A 17,841-nucleotide genomic window follows, 5' to 3' on the forward strand; every position below is an offset into this window, starting at 1 on the left:
AGGCTTGAGATGTAGAATCCTTAGGCCTTGTAATCTAAAGAATGAAGCTAAAAGAGTCTACAGGTATATTAGACATCGATAGCTAAGAAAGGAATTCACGAAAGTGAATGAACTTAATTGTTCTCCCCTTATTAGGCTTTTTACATTCGTTTTTCTTGATTGTAAAGGTTAAGTGTTAATTTTTGAATGTTTCCTTCATGAATCCATAACGCTTACAACAGAATATATTTAGGCTTAAAAAGATTTATCTTACAACACAGAGAACCCTTTCAGTCAAGGGATCCAATTCAATGAACTCCAGTATCCCGACAAATAAAAAGCAATTCACTGGATAAATGTGCCTTACAGCCACATCCAATGTAGGATAATTTGGTTCGGAAGATTATAATCCTGGGATTATTATTATGCCACATCCAATGTAGGATAAAGAATACCAAGAATTTGGTATAAAATATAAACCAGTATGAGCTAATACACATAAAGAATACCAAGAATTTGGTATAAAATATAAACCAGTATGAGCTAATACCCATAACCAAACACTGGATAAATATGTGTTACAGCAGGAGGTACGAGACCCAGTAACCAAACGCTTCTTAGAGCTAGAAATCTCAGCATCTTTCCAGTTTTATAAAATTCAAATGAAGCAAGGGGTAAACTGCTGATCAAGTTTCTCGCAAAAGCATGTCTGTAACAGCAGAAGGCACGAGACTGAGTCTCTCTAGGAAGAGTATCTTTCACCTAGTAGAAACACCAAGACAACACAAGCAAGTACAAGTATGCAGTTAGTTCTCATAATATACAGCTAACTAATTATGTGTGACCTGAGTATCCAAGAAGTAGTTGTACACGTCTTAAATAATCTTGTGCCACAAATACCAAATGCCAAGAAACATGAGTCATCCACTTCCCACCTGTGCAATCTAACTGCAAGAGGAACTGGTCACCAAATTGTCCCACTATACATATCTTTTGCATACAGCCTCTTTGTGCTCGCCTCTCAAACTCAGCAGCCATCCAACAAGATAACCGTCTGTCATTGCTCCTAACAGATATGCCAACAATATATTTTGCAACTCTATGCTTTGGGTGTGGAAGCAACAGGACATTTTCCTAGTGTGTTCCACAAAATATAATCCCCAGAAGTCACCTGTGACAATCATACCAAAGTCAGACCACTAAAGATTTTAATAACTCAAAAGACAGGGTTGATTGCAGATGTCAAACAGCTGCTGTAATAAGCAGACCCAAATAAAGCTAGAGAACTATCAAGAATATGTTATGTAACTGATAACAAAAATACCTGAGTAGAAAATTCCACAGGTGCTTTAACAGCAGGGAAAATGCTTACCTGCAATGGCTCATCGCATTAAGAATAGCAATAACTCAATATCAATATAAGCAGGAAACATAAAGCGCCTGAGAATCTCTGTGACTGAGAAACTGCTCACAGCACAACCTAGAGCTGACAGTTAGCAGTTCAAGCATATGATGCAGTGAGTCAGTGACCGATGGTAATTTGCTTTCATCTAGATGTTCAAGGCGGAGAATAGTCCGTTTGTACGCTTAAGAAAGAAATGTGAAGTGTAGAAGTAGGTTGAATCTACTATTGCCTAGGAAAAGTAGGATGGACCAATAAGCACTTAGATTAATTTTCACAAATAAAAGGAAATCTACCTGACATAATTAACATGTGAAAAACAAATAATTAGCAACATCAACTAATGCAATAAATGGAAAAGAGAAGAGCTAAAAATACCCTCCCATAAGAGCGGATTTTCACTTGGGATAAGCCCGTATTTTTTTTACCCTAGTTATGAATGAGCTAACCAATAGTGTGCAAGATAAGACTTAATGGTGGATGTTATTTGCACAAGATATCGTGTTAATTAAAAACAATACCAAGTAAATCAACTAAGAGTTAGTGTGAGGAAAAGGAAGATAGGAAGAAAGAAATGAGTGAAAACACAACTTGATTATTTCCTAAAGCTACCGAATCTTAAATAGTGAATATAAGTGCTAAGATAGGAAGGAAATATTCTACCTAATTACACAATCAATCAAATCATATCCAATTAATCATAATTGATACTCCCTCTGTCTCAATTTATGTGACTCTTTCCTTTTTAGATTTAATAACAATTTAAATTTAAATTTCTCATTTTACCCTAAATGAGATGATGATTTATAGTCATATGTTCTTTCATTCTTAAACTCCCGCCCAGTCAAACAACATCACATAAATTGTGGGACGAAGCGAGCATAAAGTATTATTTACAATATTCTTAACACTCCCCCTCGAGTTGGTGCATACAAGTGGTATGTACCAAGCTTATTACAAATGTAACTGATACGAGAACAAGTGAGGAACTTGGTGAAAATATTTACAAGTTGATCATTTGACTTCACAAATTCTGTAACAATGTCTCCTAAAGTATCTTTTCTGTGATGAAGTGATAGTCGAACTTGTGTTTAGTTCTCTATGAAACCCTGGATTTGATGCAAAATAGCAGCTTGGTTATAACTCATACGTTCCATCTAAGTTTTATCTGATGGATTTCTCGAAACTTTAATTTTCTGAGCAATTGTTTGATCCAAACTAGTTCGCAAGTTGACACAACCATTGGACGGTTTTCTTTTGCACAAAATCGAGCAACCACATTTCGTTTCTTACTCTTTCAAGATACCAAATTACCACCTACTAGAATACAATATTCATATGTAGACCGCCTATCAAAAGGTGATCCTGCCCAATCATTGTTTATATATCCAACTACCTGTTCATAGCCTTGATCCTCAAAAAGCAATTTTTTGCATGTGGCTGATTTTATATATCGAAGAATAAACATAACTGCATCACAATCACTATCACACGAAGAGTCCGTAAACCGACTTACAACGCTCACAAGAAAGGTTGTCAGGTCGAGTCACTATGAGGTAGTTCAACTTACCAACTCTAGTATCACTAAGGGGCCCACCTGTCGTGGCAAAAGCTTAACATTCGGGTCCATATGAGTGTTAATTGGTCAACAACATGTTATTCCTAACTCTTCAAGATGTATAAAGCATACTTGCGTTGTGAATTGACAATTCCTGATTTGGACTGAGCGACCTCAATATCTATGAAGTACTTCAATCTGCCTAAATCCTTAGTATGCAAGTGATAAAGGAGAAGTTGCTTCAATTTAGTTATACCATCCTGATCATTGCCCGTGATGAATATATCATCAGCATAAACTACCAAATAACTACACAAATTTGGAGCAGTATGTCTATAAAATGCAGAACGATCAGCGAGGATGTGAGTCATACCAAACTCCTACATAACTGTGTTGAACTTACCAAACCATTCTCGAGGAGAATGTTTCAGACCACATACAAATCAATGCATCCGGCATACAAAACCGCTAGACTCCTCTGAGCAACAAAATGAGGTGGTTGCTCCATATATACTTCATCCTCAATATTGTAGTGGAGAAAAGCATTCTTAACGTTCAATTGATAAAGAGGTCAATGGCAAACATCAATCATGGATAGAAAAAAAGGACGGACATATGCTATTTTAGCCATGACGGAAAAAGTCACAGTAATCTAGTTCAAATATCTGAGTACAACGTTTGACAATAGGGCGGGCATTAAGTTGATCTATTTAACTATTCGGACCAACTTTGACTGCATAATCCACCGATAGCCAATAGGAGATTTACCTAGAGGTAGAAGAACAAACTACCAAGTACCATTAGCATGTAACGCAGATATCTCTTTGACCATAGTCTGTTGCCATCTAGGATGAGAGAGCGTTTATCGACTTAGGGATAGAAACGGAGGACAAACAAGACATAAAGGCATCACAGTGTGATGCTAGACGATGATAACTCAAACAACATAATTAGAATTAGAATTTAGTGTGGATTGAATAAATTTTCAAAGAGAAGTTAGAGGACTAGGAGGAGACAAGTCCTCAATAGGTGAAGGATCCAGTATAAGACGTGAACTTAAATTTGGAGCAGTATATCTATAAAATCCAGAACGATCAGCGAGACCGCGAGTCATACCAAACTCCTACATAATTGTGTTGAACTTACCAAACCATTCTCGAGGATAATGTTTCAGACCACATACAAATCAATGCATCCGGCATACAAGACCGCTAGACTCCTCTGAGCAACAAAATGAGGTGGTTGCTCCATATATACTTCATCCTCAATATTGTAGTGGAGAAAAGCATTCTTAACGTCCAATTGATAGAGGTCAATGGCAAACATCAATCATGGATAGAAAAAAAGGACCGACATATGCTATTTTAGCCACGACGAAAAAAGTCACCGTAATCAAGTCCAAATATTTGAGTATAACGTTTGGCAATAGGGCGGGCATTAAGTTGATCTATTTAAATGCCCGGACCAACTTTGACTGCATAATCCACCGATAGCCAATAGGAGATTTACCTAGAGGTAGAAGAACAAACTACAAGTACCATTAGCATGTAAAGCAGATATCTCTTTGACCATAGTCTGTTGCCATCTAGGATGAGAGAGCGTTTATCGACTTAAGGATAGAAATGGAGGACAAACAAGACATAAAGGCATCATAGTGTGATGATAGATGATGATAACTCAAACCAATATAATTAGAATTAGGATTAATAGTGGATTGAATACCTTTTCGAAGAGAAGTTGGAGGACTAGGAGGAGACAAGTCCTCAGCTAATTTGCTTCGACACGGCAGTTTAGCTGGACCTAATGTTGGATGTTGACGGTGATGATACATCAAGAGTGGTGGAGTTGCAAAAGGTGTTGTAGGTGGTGGAGCTGTGGGAGAAGATGAAGGAGAGATGGCGACAGAATCCCCAGAAAGATGGAACTAGTAACACCTCAAAAATGTCTAGGTTGCCTAGACCGGTGAAGTATAGTTGATTTTCAAAGAAATATTGGCAAGCATAAGGTGAAGCTAGAAGTCAGGTGAATAGCACCGATATCCTTTCTGCACCCTCAATTAACCTAGAAACACACAATGAGCACGAGGGGCTAACTTGTTTTTCTAGAATAAGGTTATGGACAAAACATATACTCCTACACGAGGTGGAAGAAAGATGAGTGAGGAACCAAAATAGAGTGTGAACTCGATTTTGGATAGATGAGGAAAGCATACGAATAATGAGATATCAGGGTGTGAGAATTGCATTTCCCAAAAAATGAAATGGAACATGAAATTGTATGAGCATTGTACAGTAGTCTCAATGTACTATGCCGCATGAGAGATGCCATTCTTCTTTCATTCCCCCCCCCCCAACCAGATAGTCCTTATCTTTTGTATCTGAGAGGCTTCTGCCTCTGTCACAATCTCCTTTCCTTTCCTAGCTACTTCTCGTGGTCTTTTTGCTTTTTTTTTTTATGTCGATCACCTTCTTTTATCATATATGGTTTACCTTTTGAGGTGAAAAAATACCTGCAAGGTCATCAAAAGCAGTGATACTGTTCAGATCTGGAAAATTATTAAGAATATTACTAGTTTGTGTTGACATTAGATCTGAACCATTAGGTACAACCAGTGGTAGCAGTGGTGTTTCATCAGCCAGTGGTTGTTGGTTTTTTAAGGTAGCTTGGTTAAAAAACTGTGGAATTCCCAAGCTGCTTTTGATGGATCTGCCCATTCAAATGGCAGAAAAACTAGCAAATAAAGAAATTCCAAAGATCCACCAATAGACGCATCATATTAGAAAATTCACAAATCACAGTAAAATTGTACGTTGTGTCTTGCATTTTGCTCAACTCCATGAAACCTCCGCTCTATTTTTCTTCCAATCTACCCATACTATTTTTCATCTTTTCTTCCAATATATCAATTCTTCCAACTTGAGCAAATTGATGTACCAGTCCATCCAATTGAATTGCCAAATGCCATAATTCCCAGTTGTGCATTAGTTGTCTCATAATTTCCAGTTGTACATTTGGTAGGGCGTGCTTGACTTGGTCTTTTATTTTGCCTAGTTCTTTTTTTGGACCATTAGTTTGTCACATTAGCTCAAAATAATTTTACTAATCATTCTTGAAGAAGCTGTAACAAATATTTAGGAGAGTAGGTATATATCAAAGTATTTTAACAAAGATGTTATTGTTGGAGTGAAGAAAATACTCCTCACATTTGAGTCAGTTACACATGATATTGAATATTTTTCCAACATTAAGTGGCATATGAGTGCAGATGGCATAATGGAGAAATACTCTAGTTAAACCAATAAATTATTTATATTTGGTATCAATCTAGACTTGTGAATGTCACTCATGGACTATTACTTTAGCCAATATATCTTCCAATCGCGTTCCATTAGGATTCAACGCCCAATTGGCACCAAAGTGGACACAATTTTCCTTCAACTTCCTCCCCATTAGGTGTTGCAGAAAGGATATGCATCAAAATCATCACTGACTGACTCTAGACCAACAAGTTGGTCCATGCTTTCAGGTGAGAAGTTGTTTGTCTTCGTCTAACAATATATTAATTTGGATCTTTGTTTGTAAAACTTTAGAACAAGGTCTAGACAAAAATCTCCAATAGGGTGCACGAAAATTTTCAAGTTGTAATGCTTGATGGTATCAACTATGATCTCATCAAAATCACCTTCCTCGGCATAAAAATTCATCCCTCTTTCATCAATGGGTTTTCGGCCCTTCAATCCTCCATTGCGTGAAGCTTTAGGATAAGGATTCTTTCTGTTTTGCCATTTGATAATGGTGATGGGTGCTTTGTGAAGAAGAAAAGTGAAGAAATATACTTACATAAAATACTTATGTTTTTTTTTTAATGTATACTTATGTCTATCTAAATCTTTAATATTTTCAGGCACGCGCACACACACACACACTCCAACCCCCCCCCCCCACACACCCCCCCCCCACACACACACATACATACACACACACACATACATACATATATGTGTGTGTGCGCGCGCGTGCGCGTGTGTTATTTATAAAACCGTAAATTTTATATATAAAAGTGTATTTATAATGTATAAAATTTATATCAATAAAAAGTATCTTTATAAGATTGGGGGAACCCAAATTGTGGAAGGACGATGTTCAATGCGTAGTAGAGAGGGAAATAAATAATTACAGTAATTCAACAAAACTGAAAAAAATACTTTTCAAGAGCCCAATGCATTTGAACTCCAAATCATGATTGCATGACACACCATGCTAACAAATAGTGACAGGAATAGAGTTAAGGAAAAAAGGCCACGATGCATCGCACTTCTGCTGTGACGCAACCCCTGCCCAACCCCCTGCTTGTAGCCAGCTATGTCTGTGGAGTGTTCGATTTTTCCATCCATTTTTAGTTCTTATAAAGTAAATTTTTTGGGACCACAAGAATATTTTAAATCTTTTCTTTTTCTTCACTTTTCTGTGGCATACACCACCCTCAATCATCTTTTTCACTTTTCTTCTTCATAGAGTACCCATCACCATCATCAAATGGCAAACAAAGAGAATCCTTATCCCAAAGTTTCACGCAACAAAGGATGGAAGGGCCGAAAACCTATGTTGCTCGGACTCTACGAAAATATCGATGGGTGTGTGTCGCACCCTCCAAATATAGTGTATTTTTGGAGGATCCGACACGGGTGTGGCAGCTGTTTTGGAGAGTCCGCGCAACATAGCCGAAAACCCATTAAAGAAAAAGGAATTGATTTTTATGCAAGGATAGCGATTTTGATAAGACCGTAGTTGATACCATCAAGTATTACAACTGGAAAATTTTCGTGTAGTATCCTGGTGATTTTTGTCTAGACCTTGTTCTAAAGTTTTACAAGAATCTTAACAAAGATTCAAATCAATATGCTGTTAGGGGAAAGATAATCAGCTTCGCACCTGAATGCATTAACCAACATTTTAGTCTAGAGTCAATTAATAACGAGTTGACGCAGATACTTTTCAAAACACCTAATTGGGAGGAAGTTGAAGGAAAATTGTGTCCACTTGGTTCGAATTGGGCATTGAATGCTAATGGAACGCGAAAATCTTTGATTGGAAGAAATATTGGTTACAGTAATAAACCATGGGTAACCTTCATAAGCACCAGTTAATATTGGAAAATCATCAATATCAATATCAAGGCATGTATAACTCACTCAATGAGTTATAGTTGTTACACTTATATAAGTTTCGGTATTTGACAGGAATCTTTCTAGTATGATTGGAGATTTGTTGGTCATTGCAGAGATAAATGTCGGATATAGAGAATTCTAGTTTTAGAGAACTCTTAACTTGCCTCAAACGATAAGTTATCTACTATTGGAATGAAATGAGTCAAATAGACTCGGAATGGATATAAAGGATTCAAAAAGCCAACCCTAACTCCCTAACTAGTTTGGGATTGAGACCAAGTAGATCGATTGACTAACTTGATGGTTTTGAAGAGAAAAAAAAACCTGGATAAAAATTAGTAAAACTCGGTCGCAAATACATGGACTCACAAAAAAAGAAAAAAAGAGAGAGAGAGACAATTCACATAGTTCTTTTAGCCAAATGAAAATTGAAAGGGAAAGATTTTTCAGATAATGATATTCAGTAATTATTGGTTTCATGCTACTTGTAGATAATAAATTAGGATAACACAGGTTGAACTATTCATGATTTATTTCCATGATAATGTTCCCCTCTAAAAGAAAGAATCAACTTGACAACAGATGATTTATAGAGGACTTACAGATTTTGGATCAATAGACATTCCTGACAAAGATCCTCCCATTATCTTGAATGAAACCTGCAATCACATGATGAGTATAAATATACTTTTCACAAAGCAATTAATTTCAATAACTTAAGAAATGTTCATATCCACATCAGCTAATTGTCATACTATTAAAAAGGAATATATCTTGATTATGAGGTTGATGAAGTACTTTTGACTGTATAAAAACAAAAATCAGTAGAGTCAATTTGCACTCTTCGGACTCGCCTAACCTTGTTACTCTTCTGTTCCTCTTTTTCTGTTTTGAATAGTCTCTCTCTCTCTCTGTTCCTCTCCTTATTCTCTTCTTGTCTGAGGGGACAGGAATATAAACTCCCAGGGATAGGGAGTGCTGATGGTTATGGGCTGTGGTAACAAATTGATCCCAGAAAGCTCCTCGAACATTCTCTCTCTCTCTCTGGGTGGTAATCTTGTGATGGGGTATCAAGTACGATCCCAACTCAAAACATCAACGACAAAAACGACATACCCGGCGTTATCCCACAAGTGAGGTCTGGGGAGGGTAGTGTGTACGCAAACCTTACCTCTACGTCGTGAAGGTAGAGAGGTGGTTTCCGATAGACTCTCAGCTCAAGGAAGGCATAATCATAGCAGTTTTGAAAAAGAAATACAGTAATGAAGAAGCCATGGAAAGAGAAGCAGTAACCACAGCCAGAAAAAATAAGATAACCAAAGCAAAGACAAAAGATAGTAATAGAAATCTAAGAATAGGAAATACGAGAATAACACTAGTACTACAGGTATAAAGAAGTCCTTGCCGATTAAAAAACATATACTGATAAAAAAAGTATGTCCCCAAGTCTAACAGTTTTCACGAAGTCTGCTATATACATTCATTCTTTTTTTTTTCAATCAGCTCTATGAAGGGAGCCTTGGAGCAACGCTTAAGTTGTCTCCGTGTGACCTATAGGTCACGGATTAGAGCCTTGGAATCAACCATTGTTACTTGAATCAGGGTAGGTTGCCTACATTACACCCCCTGAGGTGCGGCCCTTCCCCGGACCCTGCATGAACGCGGGATGCTTTGTGCACCGGGTTGCCTTTATTTTTTTTTTCAATCAGCTCTATCTAGGGCCACATTCTCTGCTAAGACAATATCTTCCTAACTTTAACATGCGACTTCGCCAGCTCTTTGCTTAATCTTAAACGTTTGGTTACTTAGTATACCTAAACTCAAAGTAAATTCCAGTACTAGCATGTTCGAAGAATAGCCCTCTTATCCCTAGTTTCTTTTTGGTGCACCAATGAAGCTCCAGTGTGTAGAAAGCTTGGTTGTCATTCATAGAGAATCACATTATGTAGTAGATTCTCTACCTTATAGTATACTACTTGTATACATGATTTTTTTTTTTTTGATAAGGTAAAACATATTGATGAAACCAGCAGAAACTGGGAAATATTCATTTTAAAGATACAGATATCAGATATGTGCATCACAGAGACTGTAATGAACAGATAAAGTTCAACATAGCTTCGGGCTCTAAGAAGTTTGGCGCAGCCATGTTGCACCAAAAACTAAACAAATACATTTGTGTTTAAGCTTAAGTACAGTGTCATTCTTGTCTGCAAAAATCCTAGCATTTCTTTCTTTCCAAATGATCCAGCATATAGCAGCAGGAATGATGTTCCAAACAGAAAGCGAGGTTTTAGGGAGTTTTCCCCACTGCTAATAGAATTGTTTACCTTACCCCAAAAAAAAGGAGTTTATATGGAAAAATAAAAGGAAACCTTAGCTGTCTGGACAGCTCACATCAAAATAATCCATGAAAGAGGAAGCATTACAACTAAAGTTGCTAAACAGAATACTTACTTTAGCATAATCGTATGCTTGCCAGCAAAATGGCTCCTCCAAATCAACTGCTTGAAGATCCTTATTCATTTTCTCCATTAAAAAGTCTTCCACATTCGCCATATTATTCGTCGACTCTGTTTCGGCATCACTCTCTTCATCTTCCATATTCCCAAGTACTGCCCCTAAGGAAGGCAATCTTTGAGGTTGCCATGGAGAAAACTTTACTGTCCCCGGAAATGTTGCCTCAACACTCTTTCCAGATACTCCTCGACCGGTTGTTATAATTTTCCATTCAACAAAGTGTTCAGCAACTGAAACTGTTCCAATAGAAGGTGTCCCTTCAAAAGAAAGCACCCTTCTCCTGGGGAAAGGTATTGTCACTGTGCAGAAATCCATCGACAGAGGAGCTCTATAACCTTCCATGAGCCGTAACCTAAACAAAAAAGCACCTTCATTTTCTGAAACCATTGAAAGCTGATAAAAACCCTTGATCGGAGGCCGCATACCACAAAGTGCCTGAAAACGCATCAATACGAAATTTCCTAATGGTGGTGAGAACATAAGTGCTTGCTTCTCGTTACCATGCTCTGGAACTTGAGCACAGGGGTGGAAGGATAATAGCTCAACACGAGCAGTGTCCAAACCTATAAGTGGGAACATCACATCGGGCAACCCTTCTAATTCCGCTCGACAGTTAACTTGACCTGAAATTGTTATGCGATCTGGAATTTCATCGCGATCATACATGGCAGCATGGACTGTCTCATGAATTGTGAACAGAATTCTCTGCTTCCCTCTATAGAGATAAGGCTTCCATGCTGGTTGCTTCTGGTCTGCAGGAGGGATATCTGCTGGAGAAAATCCATTAATCTTGACAGCTGAAATGTTGGTGTAGTTAAGATCCAGAGGGGTGCCTACATTTAAGGTAGATGGCTTTTTTCAGCAAAGAGTAAATCCTTCAATTAAGTCACACAAGCTTGGACAAAAAAAGTGCAATGGTAGATACCAAAATAAAGATTACCAACCAAATGGCATCGCACTGCTTATAAAAGAGCGAATAGCATCTCTATCTAGGGGCCTCAAACCAATCTTTGGGGTATCAGATGCCATTGCTCCACTGGTTGCAGCTCCAGAAGCTGTGGATCCTGCAACTGGAGCAGCTACAGGTTTTGCTCTTGCTGAGATGCCAATACTTCCAGTGAGAGAATCCAACAACCCACCCACTGATGGAGATGCACTTATGACTATTTCAGGTTCTGTCACATTGCCTGTTATGATGTCTCCTATCATGTGACCCACCATAAATGCCCTGTATTTGGAAAGTATTGCAATTTTAGTAATAAGTGGAACTGGATCCAATTACGCAAGATCTAAACCAACCTGCATTAGCCATAAAAGAACCTTGCGATGATTCATATTAGACCAAGCTAAACCCCAGCTTCAAAGCTAACTTCGTGGAGCGAAGTTCATGTATAAGTATATGATTAAGTACAAGAAAGAATTTAATATGCTATACTCTAATGAACTGTCAAATTAACTCCTATAAACTAATCAAATCCCCCCCCCCCCACACACACACAAACAAACCCCAAAAGAAAGAAACTAGTTCCTCTACACACAGCAAGGAATAGTAGGTGGCAATGACAGGCTCAAAGATCTATAATACTGTATCTAGAAAAGGAACTCTATGATATTTTGGCTGGGCAATTACAGGGCGATTATCAGCATCATTATTATTAGCTTTAATACATATTCCCCTCCCCCTCCCCCCGAACTTGAGAAAAAACCCCTTGCACACCTTAACTTTGCAGGTTCCCCGTTATACACCCAAACTTGTAAAAAGTGGATCTGAGATCCCCTTGAACTGTGTTAGACCATTGTAAAGTGGAGGGTGTGATTCATATGCTTGACACGTATCAAAGAAAAAAAAATCAGAACTATACCCCTTACAATGTCCAACATACATATATCTACCTCATGTCCATGGAAGCACCCTTTCAACTTCAGTCTCCGATTAAAACATCACTACCGAGTGTTCGGACCCGGGAAAATTCTCCAGCCACTTCTCTTTCTCTACACTCTTAAATCGCTGTGGGTGGTACTATTTCTCTCTCTCTTTCTTCTTTGAGTATATATGACTTTGTTCTCATTGTTTGCTCTAAAAAGCAGGAAGTCTTTACGGTGCTGCAGAATGGCTGGAGTTTCGTTAGGCAAATGTAATTAACTTGCGTGCTTTATTATAATCAAACATTACTGGAAATAATAATTGATTTTTCTGGATAACTTTAAACTAATTAGGCAAAAAGTCGGTAAGAAAATATGGAAGAAGATGGTGAAAAATAGCAATGGAGGTCTGCAGAAAATGGAGAAGAAGATGACCCTATTAAAAGAAAGGAAAGAAAAAATATAAATGTTGGACATATGGTAGTGAAATGAGGTCTCAAACACTTTTTAACATTTCATGCCATTCCATTATCTACTAAAGACGCGCAAACAACGTGGCAGTGTAAGGGGGTCTCAGACCACTCCTTTTACATGTTGGGGTGTGTAATGAGTCCCCAGCAAAGTTAAGTCGTGCCGGGAATTTTTTGCAAGTTCAGTGTGGAGAGTATGCACTAAATCATAATATTATTACTATTACTGTTGTTTTTAAATTATCATTTCATTTTTTTGGGTCAAAGCAACAGATTAGTAGTAAAGCATGTTCAAATTAATTGGCAAACAAACTGTTACTAGTTTAATGTCAAAAGCATCTTTTACCTTCCTACTCTTTCACTATCTCAAGCATTAATTTTATTTATTTCTCTCTTGGCAGGGGTTACAATTTCGAAAAGATTCTATACTTGTACAATTTCTTGAAACTTGAAGAGGAAATAGCTGACCTGAAAGTTGATGTTAGTCCACCTATAATACATATTATGGACCAAACAAGATTACGAAGTCAAATGTTATTACGACAGCACTGATACCATCAAACAAAAAGAAAAAAAAGATACCAGATAAATCCTTTTTTGGTATTTACCAGATAAATCATATAAGCTTAATATGGAAGATGAAAAGGAGGAGAGATGATGAATGGGTACTCCTATGTTCAGATATGCCCATTTATACATGCAAAAGTGGCGAGGGAATCAAGGAGCCTCTATCAATTTTAATGGCCTTCCATGAATACTGTACATGAATATCTCAAGCAAGAGAAAAGGAGGGAACACGGGAAAGGAATAACATATCAGGTAAAATGAAACAACTCAGAGAAGCATCACTAGAGCCAAGAAAACCAGAACCAATAACAGCGATATGGTGAATTATTTTTCTGCATTCAGAGACTTGTATGGCAAAAACTTATATGAAGATTAAACGGAAACAGAAAGCAAGCCAAGTGGAGAAGTTCATCTGTAAAATAGATCCCTAACAGGATAGATCACTGAGGATAGAATTTAGACATTGGAAACTCAGGTCGAGACATCAAATATATATAAATTACAGTTGTTGCACTTAGGATGAGAAAATAGGAAAGTAATCTGCCTATATGAAAGAAGGCAGCATTCATATCATAATATCAGTGAGAAAATGTGCCCAAGGATAAAAGAGGTAAGAGAATTAATAGCATCAGTTGAGCGTGGAGCTTAATGACTGATCAAGCAGTGAACAAGAAGGAAAAAGACAACTAATGAATACTCTTACATCAAAGGAGGAATCAACTTAAGCCATAGATAGATGTCAAATGTCAGTTTTACCTCTTAACTTGAAACAGGTAAAGATGGAACTTACCCTGTGATGGATGGAAGATTAAGCAGGAGGGCTGATAAACTTTCATCTGCTCCAACAGCATTTCCACAGTCAGATCTTTTACACATCCTTATATATGTTTTTAGATGATGAGGTTCCACTAAAGGCAGTACAAGGATACAGTAGTGGTCCTTTATGTGCAAAACAAGCGGCCACAAAGTACGATTTGTTTCCTCCTGTTCATTTTTAGTGTAAAGACTTATTATGTGACGCGTAATTGGATCATCAACCCAGGAATCTGAACCTTCAACTGACTGGTTTATCCTAATGCCAAATCCACGAGCAGATCCCTCCCTATAGAAAAAGTTATACATTGTAATTCATGGAAATTCCAATGGCTACAATGTAAGGACATAAACTGAAGAAAGATAAAAAGAACAATGGAAACTAAGTCAACAATAAGTAAGATAACGGATTTGACATGATAAAGTCAGATAGTGAGCAGTTGCATGCCATTTCACTCTCCATGACAACTTCATCAACAGTCATAGCTAATAACACCAGACATCTGTATAGAAGAAGTTAATAGGAAAATTACTAGAGATTTTCTTACCTAAATCTTCCATAACCAAGAAATTCACAAATTTGACAGAATCAGAAAGAAAATGGACTTGCGAAAATGCAAAACATCTGAGTTTTTCCATCCAAAAAAGAGATAAGAAGATGGTTTCAAGATGTCATTCAAATCTCAACTTGCAATTTCGAGGAACCAACCTTTCAAACATGAACCTATCCCCTCTGACCACAATAATAGAAATACACCGAGAAAGAGAAGGATGTGGGAGGGGTCTCCCTATAGTCATTTATCTCCATGTAGTACTGATCAGATTTCTTTATTTTTTATTTATCATAGAATTGGACACCAGAAAGAATTGAACTGAAGTCTAACAAATAAAAATGATGATCGAAAGTCCCGTGGCTTCCTTATCCTTGGGAATTCTTCAACTTTTTGCTGATAATCCATCTTTTGAACTGAAAATTCATTTCTCCAACTGAACTACAAAAAACATGTGTTTCACTAGGCAAGACTCGCATCTGGCTTTTAGCCATGAAACCAAAATTTCACAATGAAAGGCTCAAGAGTAAAATCAAGCTAATTGAAGCTCCACTTTGTCATTTGGTCTAGTTCTTTAAACTGGATTATTACCCTCTCACATCATCTCTAAGATTATTAAATTAGGAAATAGAATTAAATATATGACCGTAGCGAACCCACAATTCTTTATTCCTAACAACTTATTTCCTCCATACATAATAAGCATTCAGTATATTATCCAAACCACACACATTGACTTGATTAAGAGAAATAAACTTAGATCCTAAAATTTAGATACTTTTTTCAGAGAAGGTAGAAGTAAGCGCTATTATCTACAGAGTTTTGAAACTCAGAAACATCTAATTTCTCAACTATCCAAAAAAAGTAAAAGATGAGATAAGGATAGTACTATTATGTTCTCTTCAAGTATAAATAATACTAAAACATATAAGCTATCATCCCAAGATTAAACCTATATTCGAAAAAGGATTTAAAAAACCTTTTCTTGCGGTCAATGAATGCAGCAGCTATCTCTGAATCAGTAGGAAGAGCAGGCACCCCAGTATAATTCAAATCATCCTCGATTAAACTCTTATCTCTCTCACACGCCGCCCGCCACCTCTTCTCGACAACCGGAAATCTCCTGCAAATTCATCACACCACCACCACTATCAAAATTAAGAAAGAAAGAACACACACAGAGGGAGAGAGGAAGTACCGGGAGAAAACAACAGTGTCTTGATTGGCGAGGATCCAGAGAGCTCTAATACTACAAGAGCTCGGCATTTGCGACACCGGAGATCAACTCAACGGTGGTTTCCGCCGTGTACAACTAATTTCACCGCCGTTTGAGGGAAAAGGAGCCTTGTAAATTATACGACACACAAAATAAAACTTCTCCCGTTTGAGCCACCGTTTTTCTGGCGTTTACTGCATATCTACGACGACATTTCGTTTGACATTATGGTTTTTGAGAGAATTACTTGACGAGGCACTTAAAGATTAAAAATGAGATTTGGTGAATATTTTTTGGGGGGGAAATTCTCCAAAGGGCCGAGAATGATGGAGTTCATTTTATAGTCAAAAATTTTGTAAAAATAGCACGGTCTAACTAGTTTTCGGACTGGTCATTCAAAAATAGCCAGCGTTTATCAAGTCACTGAAAAATAGCCACTATTTTACTGCAACAGAGACCGACCCAGCATAATATACTGGAGTTCAGTGCACCTGTATATGAACTTCCAGCATATTATGCTGGACCGGTATATTTTGCTCGCTCCAGTATAATATACTAGAGGCTATAGCACCGGTGCTCCAAACTCCGGTATATTATGTTGGACCGGCATATTATACTGGAACTCCAGTATATTATGCTGGAGTATTTTTCGGATTTTGAATTGTATTTTCGTTCAGATTTATTTTTACATAAAAAATAGCTAAATTTCGATTACTTTTAAAACTGAGCTATTTTTGCACGACCACTTATAAATCTGGCTATTTTTAAATTTCTCCCAAAAACTTTTTAACTATAAAATTTGATAAAAGTCAAGTACTAAATTTTTAATATGAACTAAGGGTGCACTGCATCGTTACAATGTTATGTTTTTTTGTTATCTAATTTTATATTCTTAGAAAATCATTTGAAACTCTTATATAATACTACGAGGTTTTTTAAAAATTAAGATTCTAACACACCATGTCTTATATATCCCCACACACACACACCATTGGGATTATAACTTTATCATTTAAGTAGAAAAATTACAAATTTCTAGTTTTAGAATAAACAAAGAATGCAATGTTATACTTTTAGCGGTTGAATTCGTGCAATTAGAAAATAACAAAGTTAAACAACCAAGAAAGAATTAAAATTACCAGAAGTGAGATGCAATGTTGATTAACTAGACTTAGCAGTTGAATTCATGCAATTAGATGAGATGAACAGTGATTTTTTAGCTTTTGATTGCAAATGGTCGAAAAATTTAGAATGAGTGTCTCAGGTTCTATTTATAGAAAAAGGAACTGGGGCCCAACTTACCTACCCACCGCGGACCGCACAAAATGGCACCGCGGTCCGCAGTGCTCAAAAACAAGAGGTACTGGGGGATGTCCACTGCGGACCGCAAGAAATGCAATGCAGTCGCAGTGATCCACCGCGGACCGCACTAAATGCATTGCGGCTACCGTTGAAAACTTCAGAGACTCCTCATTTTTGACCAATGAACTCTGCGGTCTGCATTGAATTGTTGGCCCCGCACTAAGGCCACTACAGTCCGCACAAAATGCAATGCGGCTGCAATGCAAACTTCAGAGGGTGTGCATTTTTCCAACTTAGTTCTGCACTGCATCAAAACAATCCTACACATCTCACAACCAATCAGTCCAAAAATAAATCCTACACTAAGAAAAGAATCAAAGAAAAACAAAAAGAAAGACACATGGGTTACCTCCCAAGAAGCGCCTGATTTAA

At 37.4% G+C, this 17,841-nt stretch overlaps 1 protein-coding gene across 3 annotated transcripts; it reads right to left on the minus strand.

Moving 5' to 3' along the window:
* Window positions 1-494: 494 nt before the first annotated feature.
* On the minus strand, window positions 495-16,419 carry LOC107760083 (AP-5 complex subunit mu). 3 transcript variants are annotated; one of them, XR_012711627.1, is made up of 9 exons: window positions 16,090-16,419; window positions 15,871-16,014; window positions 14,318-14,629; window positions 11,572-11,855; window positions 10,565-11,460; window positions 8,710-8,766; window positions 1,304-1,351; window positions 915-1,150; window positions 495-741 (listed from the first exon to the last, which is right to left on the minus strand). XR_012711627.1 is itself a non-coding variant. In XM_075257216.1 (8 exons), exons 1-8 carry the CDS (start codon window positions 16,155-16,157, stop codon window positions 1,079-1,081), a joined length of 1,881 nt encoding a protein of 626 aa, XP_075113317.1. In that variant the 5' UTR covers window positions 16,158-16,419; the 3' UTR covers window positions 495-1,078. The 3 variants fall into 3 exon arrangements, 2 of the variants coding, with proteins under 2 accessions (XP_075113317.1, XP_075113318.1); XM_075257216.1 differs by having other exon boundaries at window positions 495-1,150; XM_075257217.1 differs by lacking the exon at window positions 1,304-1,351 and having other exon boundaries at window positions 495-1,178; window positions 8,688-8,766.
* Window positions 16,420-17,841: the final 1,422 nt, after the last annotated feature.

The sequence above is a fragment of the Nicotiana tabacum genome, chromosome 7, assembly GCF_000715075.1.
Source record: "Nicotiana tabacum cultivar K326 chromosome 7, ASM71507v2, whole genome shotgun sequence".
In the NCBI taxonomy this organism is placed as follows: Eukaryota; Viridiplantae; Streptophyta; class Magnoliopsida; order Solanales; family Solanaceae; genus Nicotiana; species Nicotiana tabacum.

What these genes read in the sequence shown, in the direction of transcription:
- LOC107760083 (XM_075257216.1), bottom strand. Translation starts at nt 16,157, where the DNA reads ATGCCGAGCTCTTGTAGTATTAGAGCTCTCTGGATCCTCGCCAATCAA. An exon ending in AATCTTCCATCCATCACAGG is followed by an intron (nt 11,856 to 14,317) that starts GTAAGTTCCATC and finishes TTCCAAATACAG; the next exon opens with GGCATTTATGGTGGGTCACA. An exon ending in AAGCAGTGCGATGCCATTTG is followed by an intron (nt 11,461 to 11,571) that starts GTTGGTAATCTT and finishes CCTTAAATGTAG; the next exon opens with GCACCCCTCTGGATCTTAAC.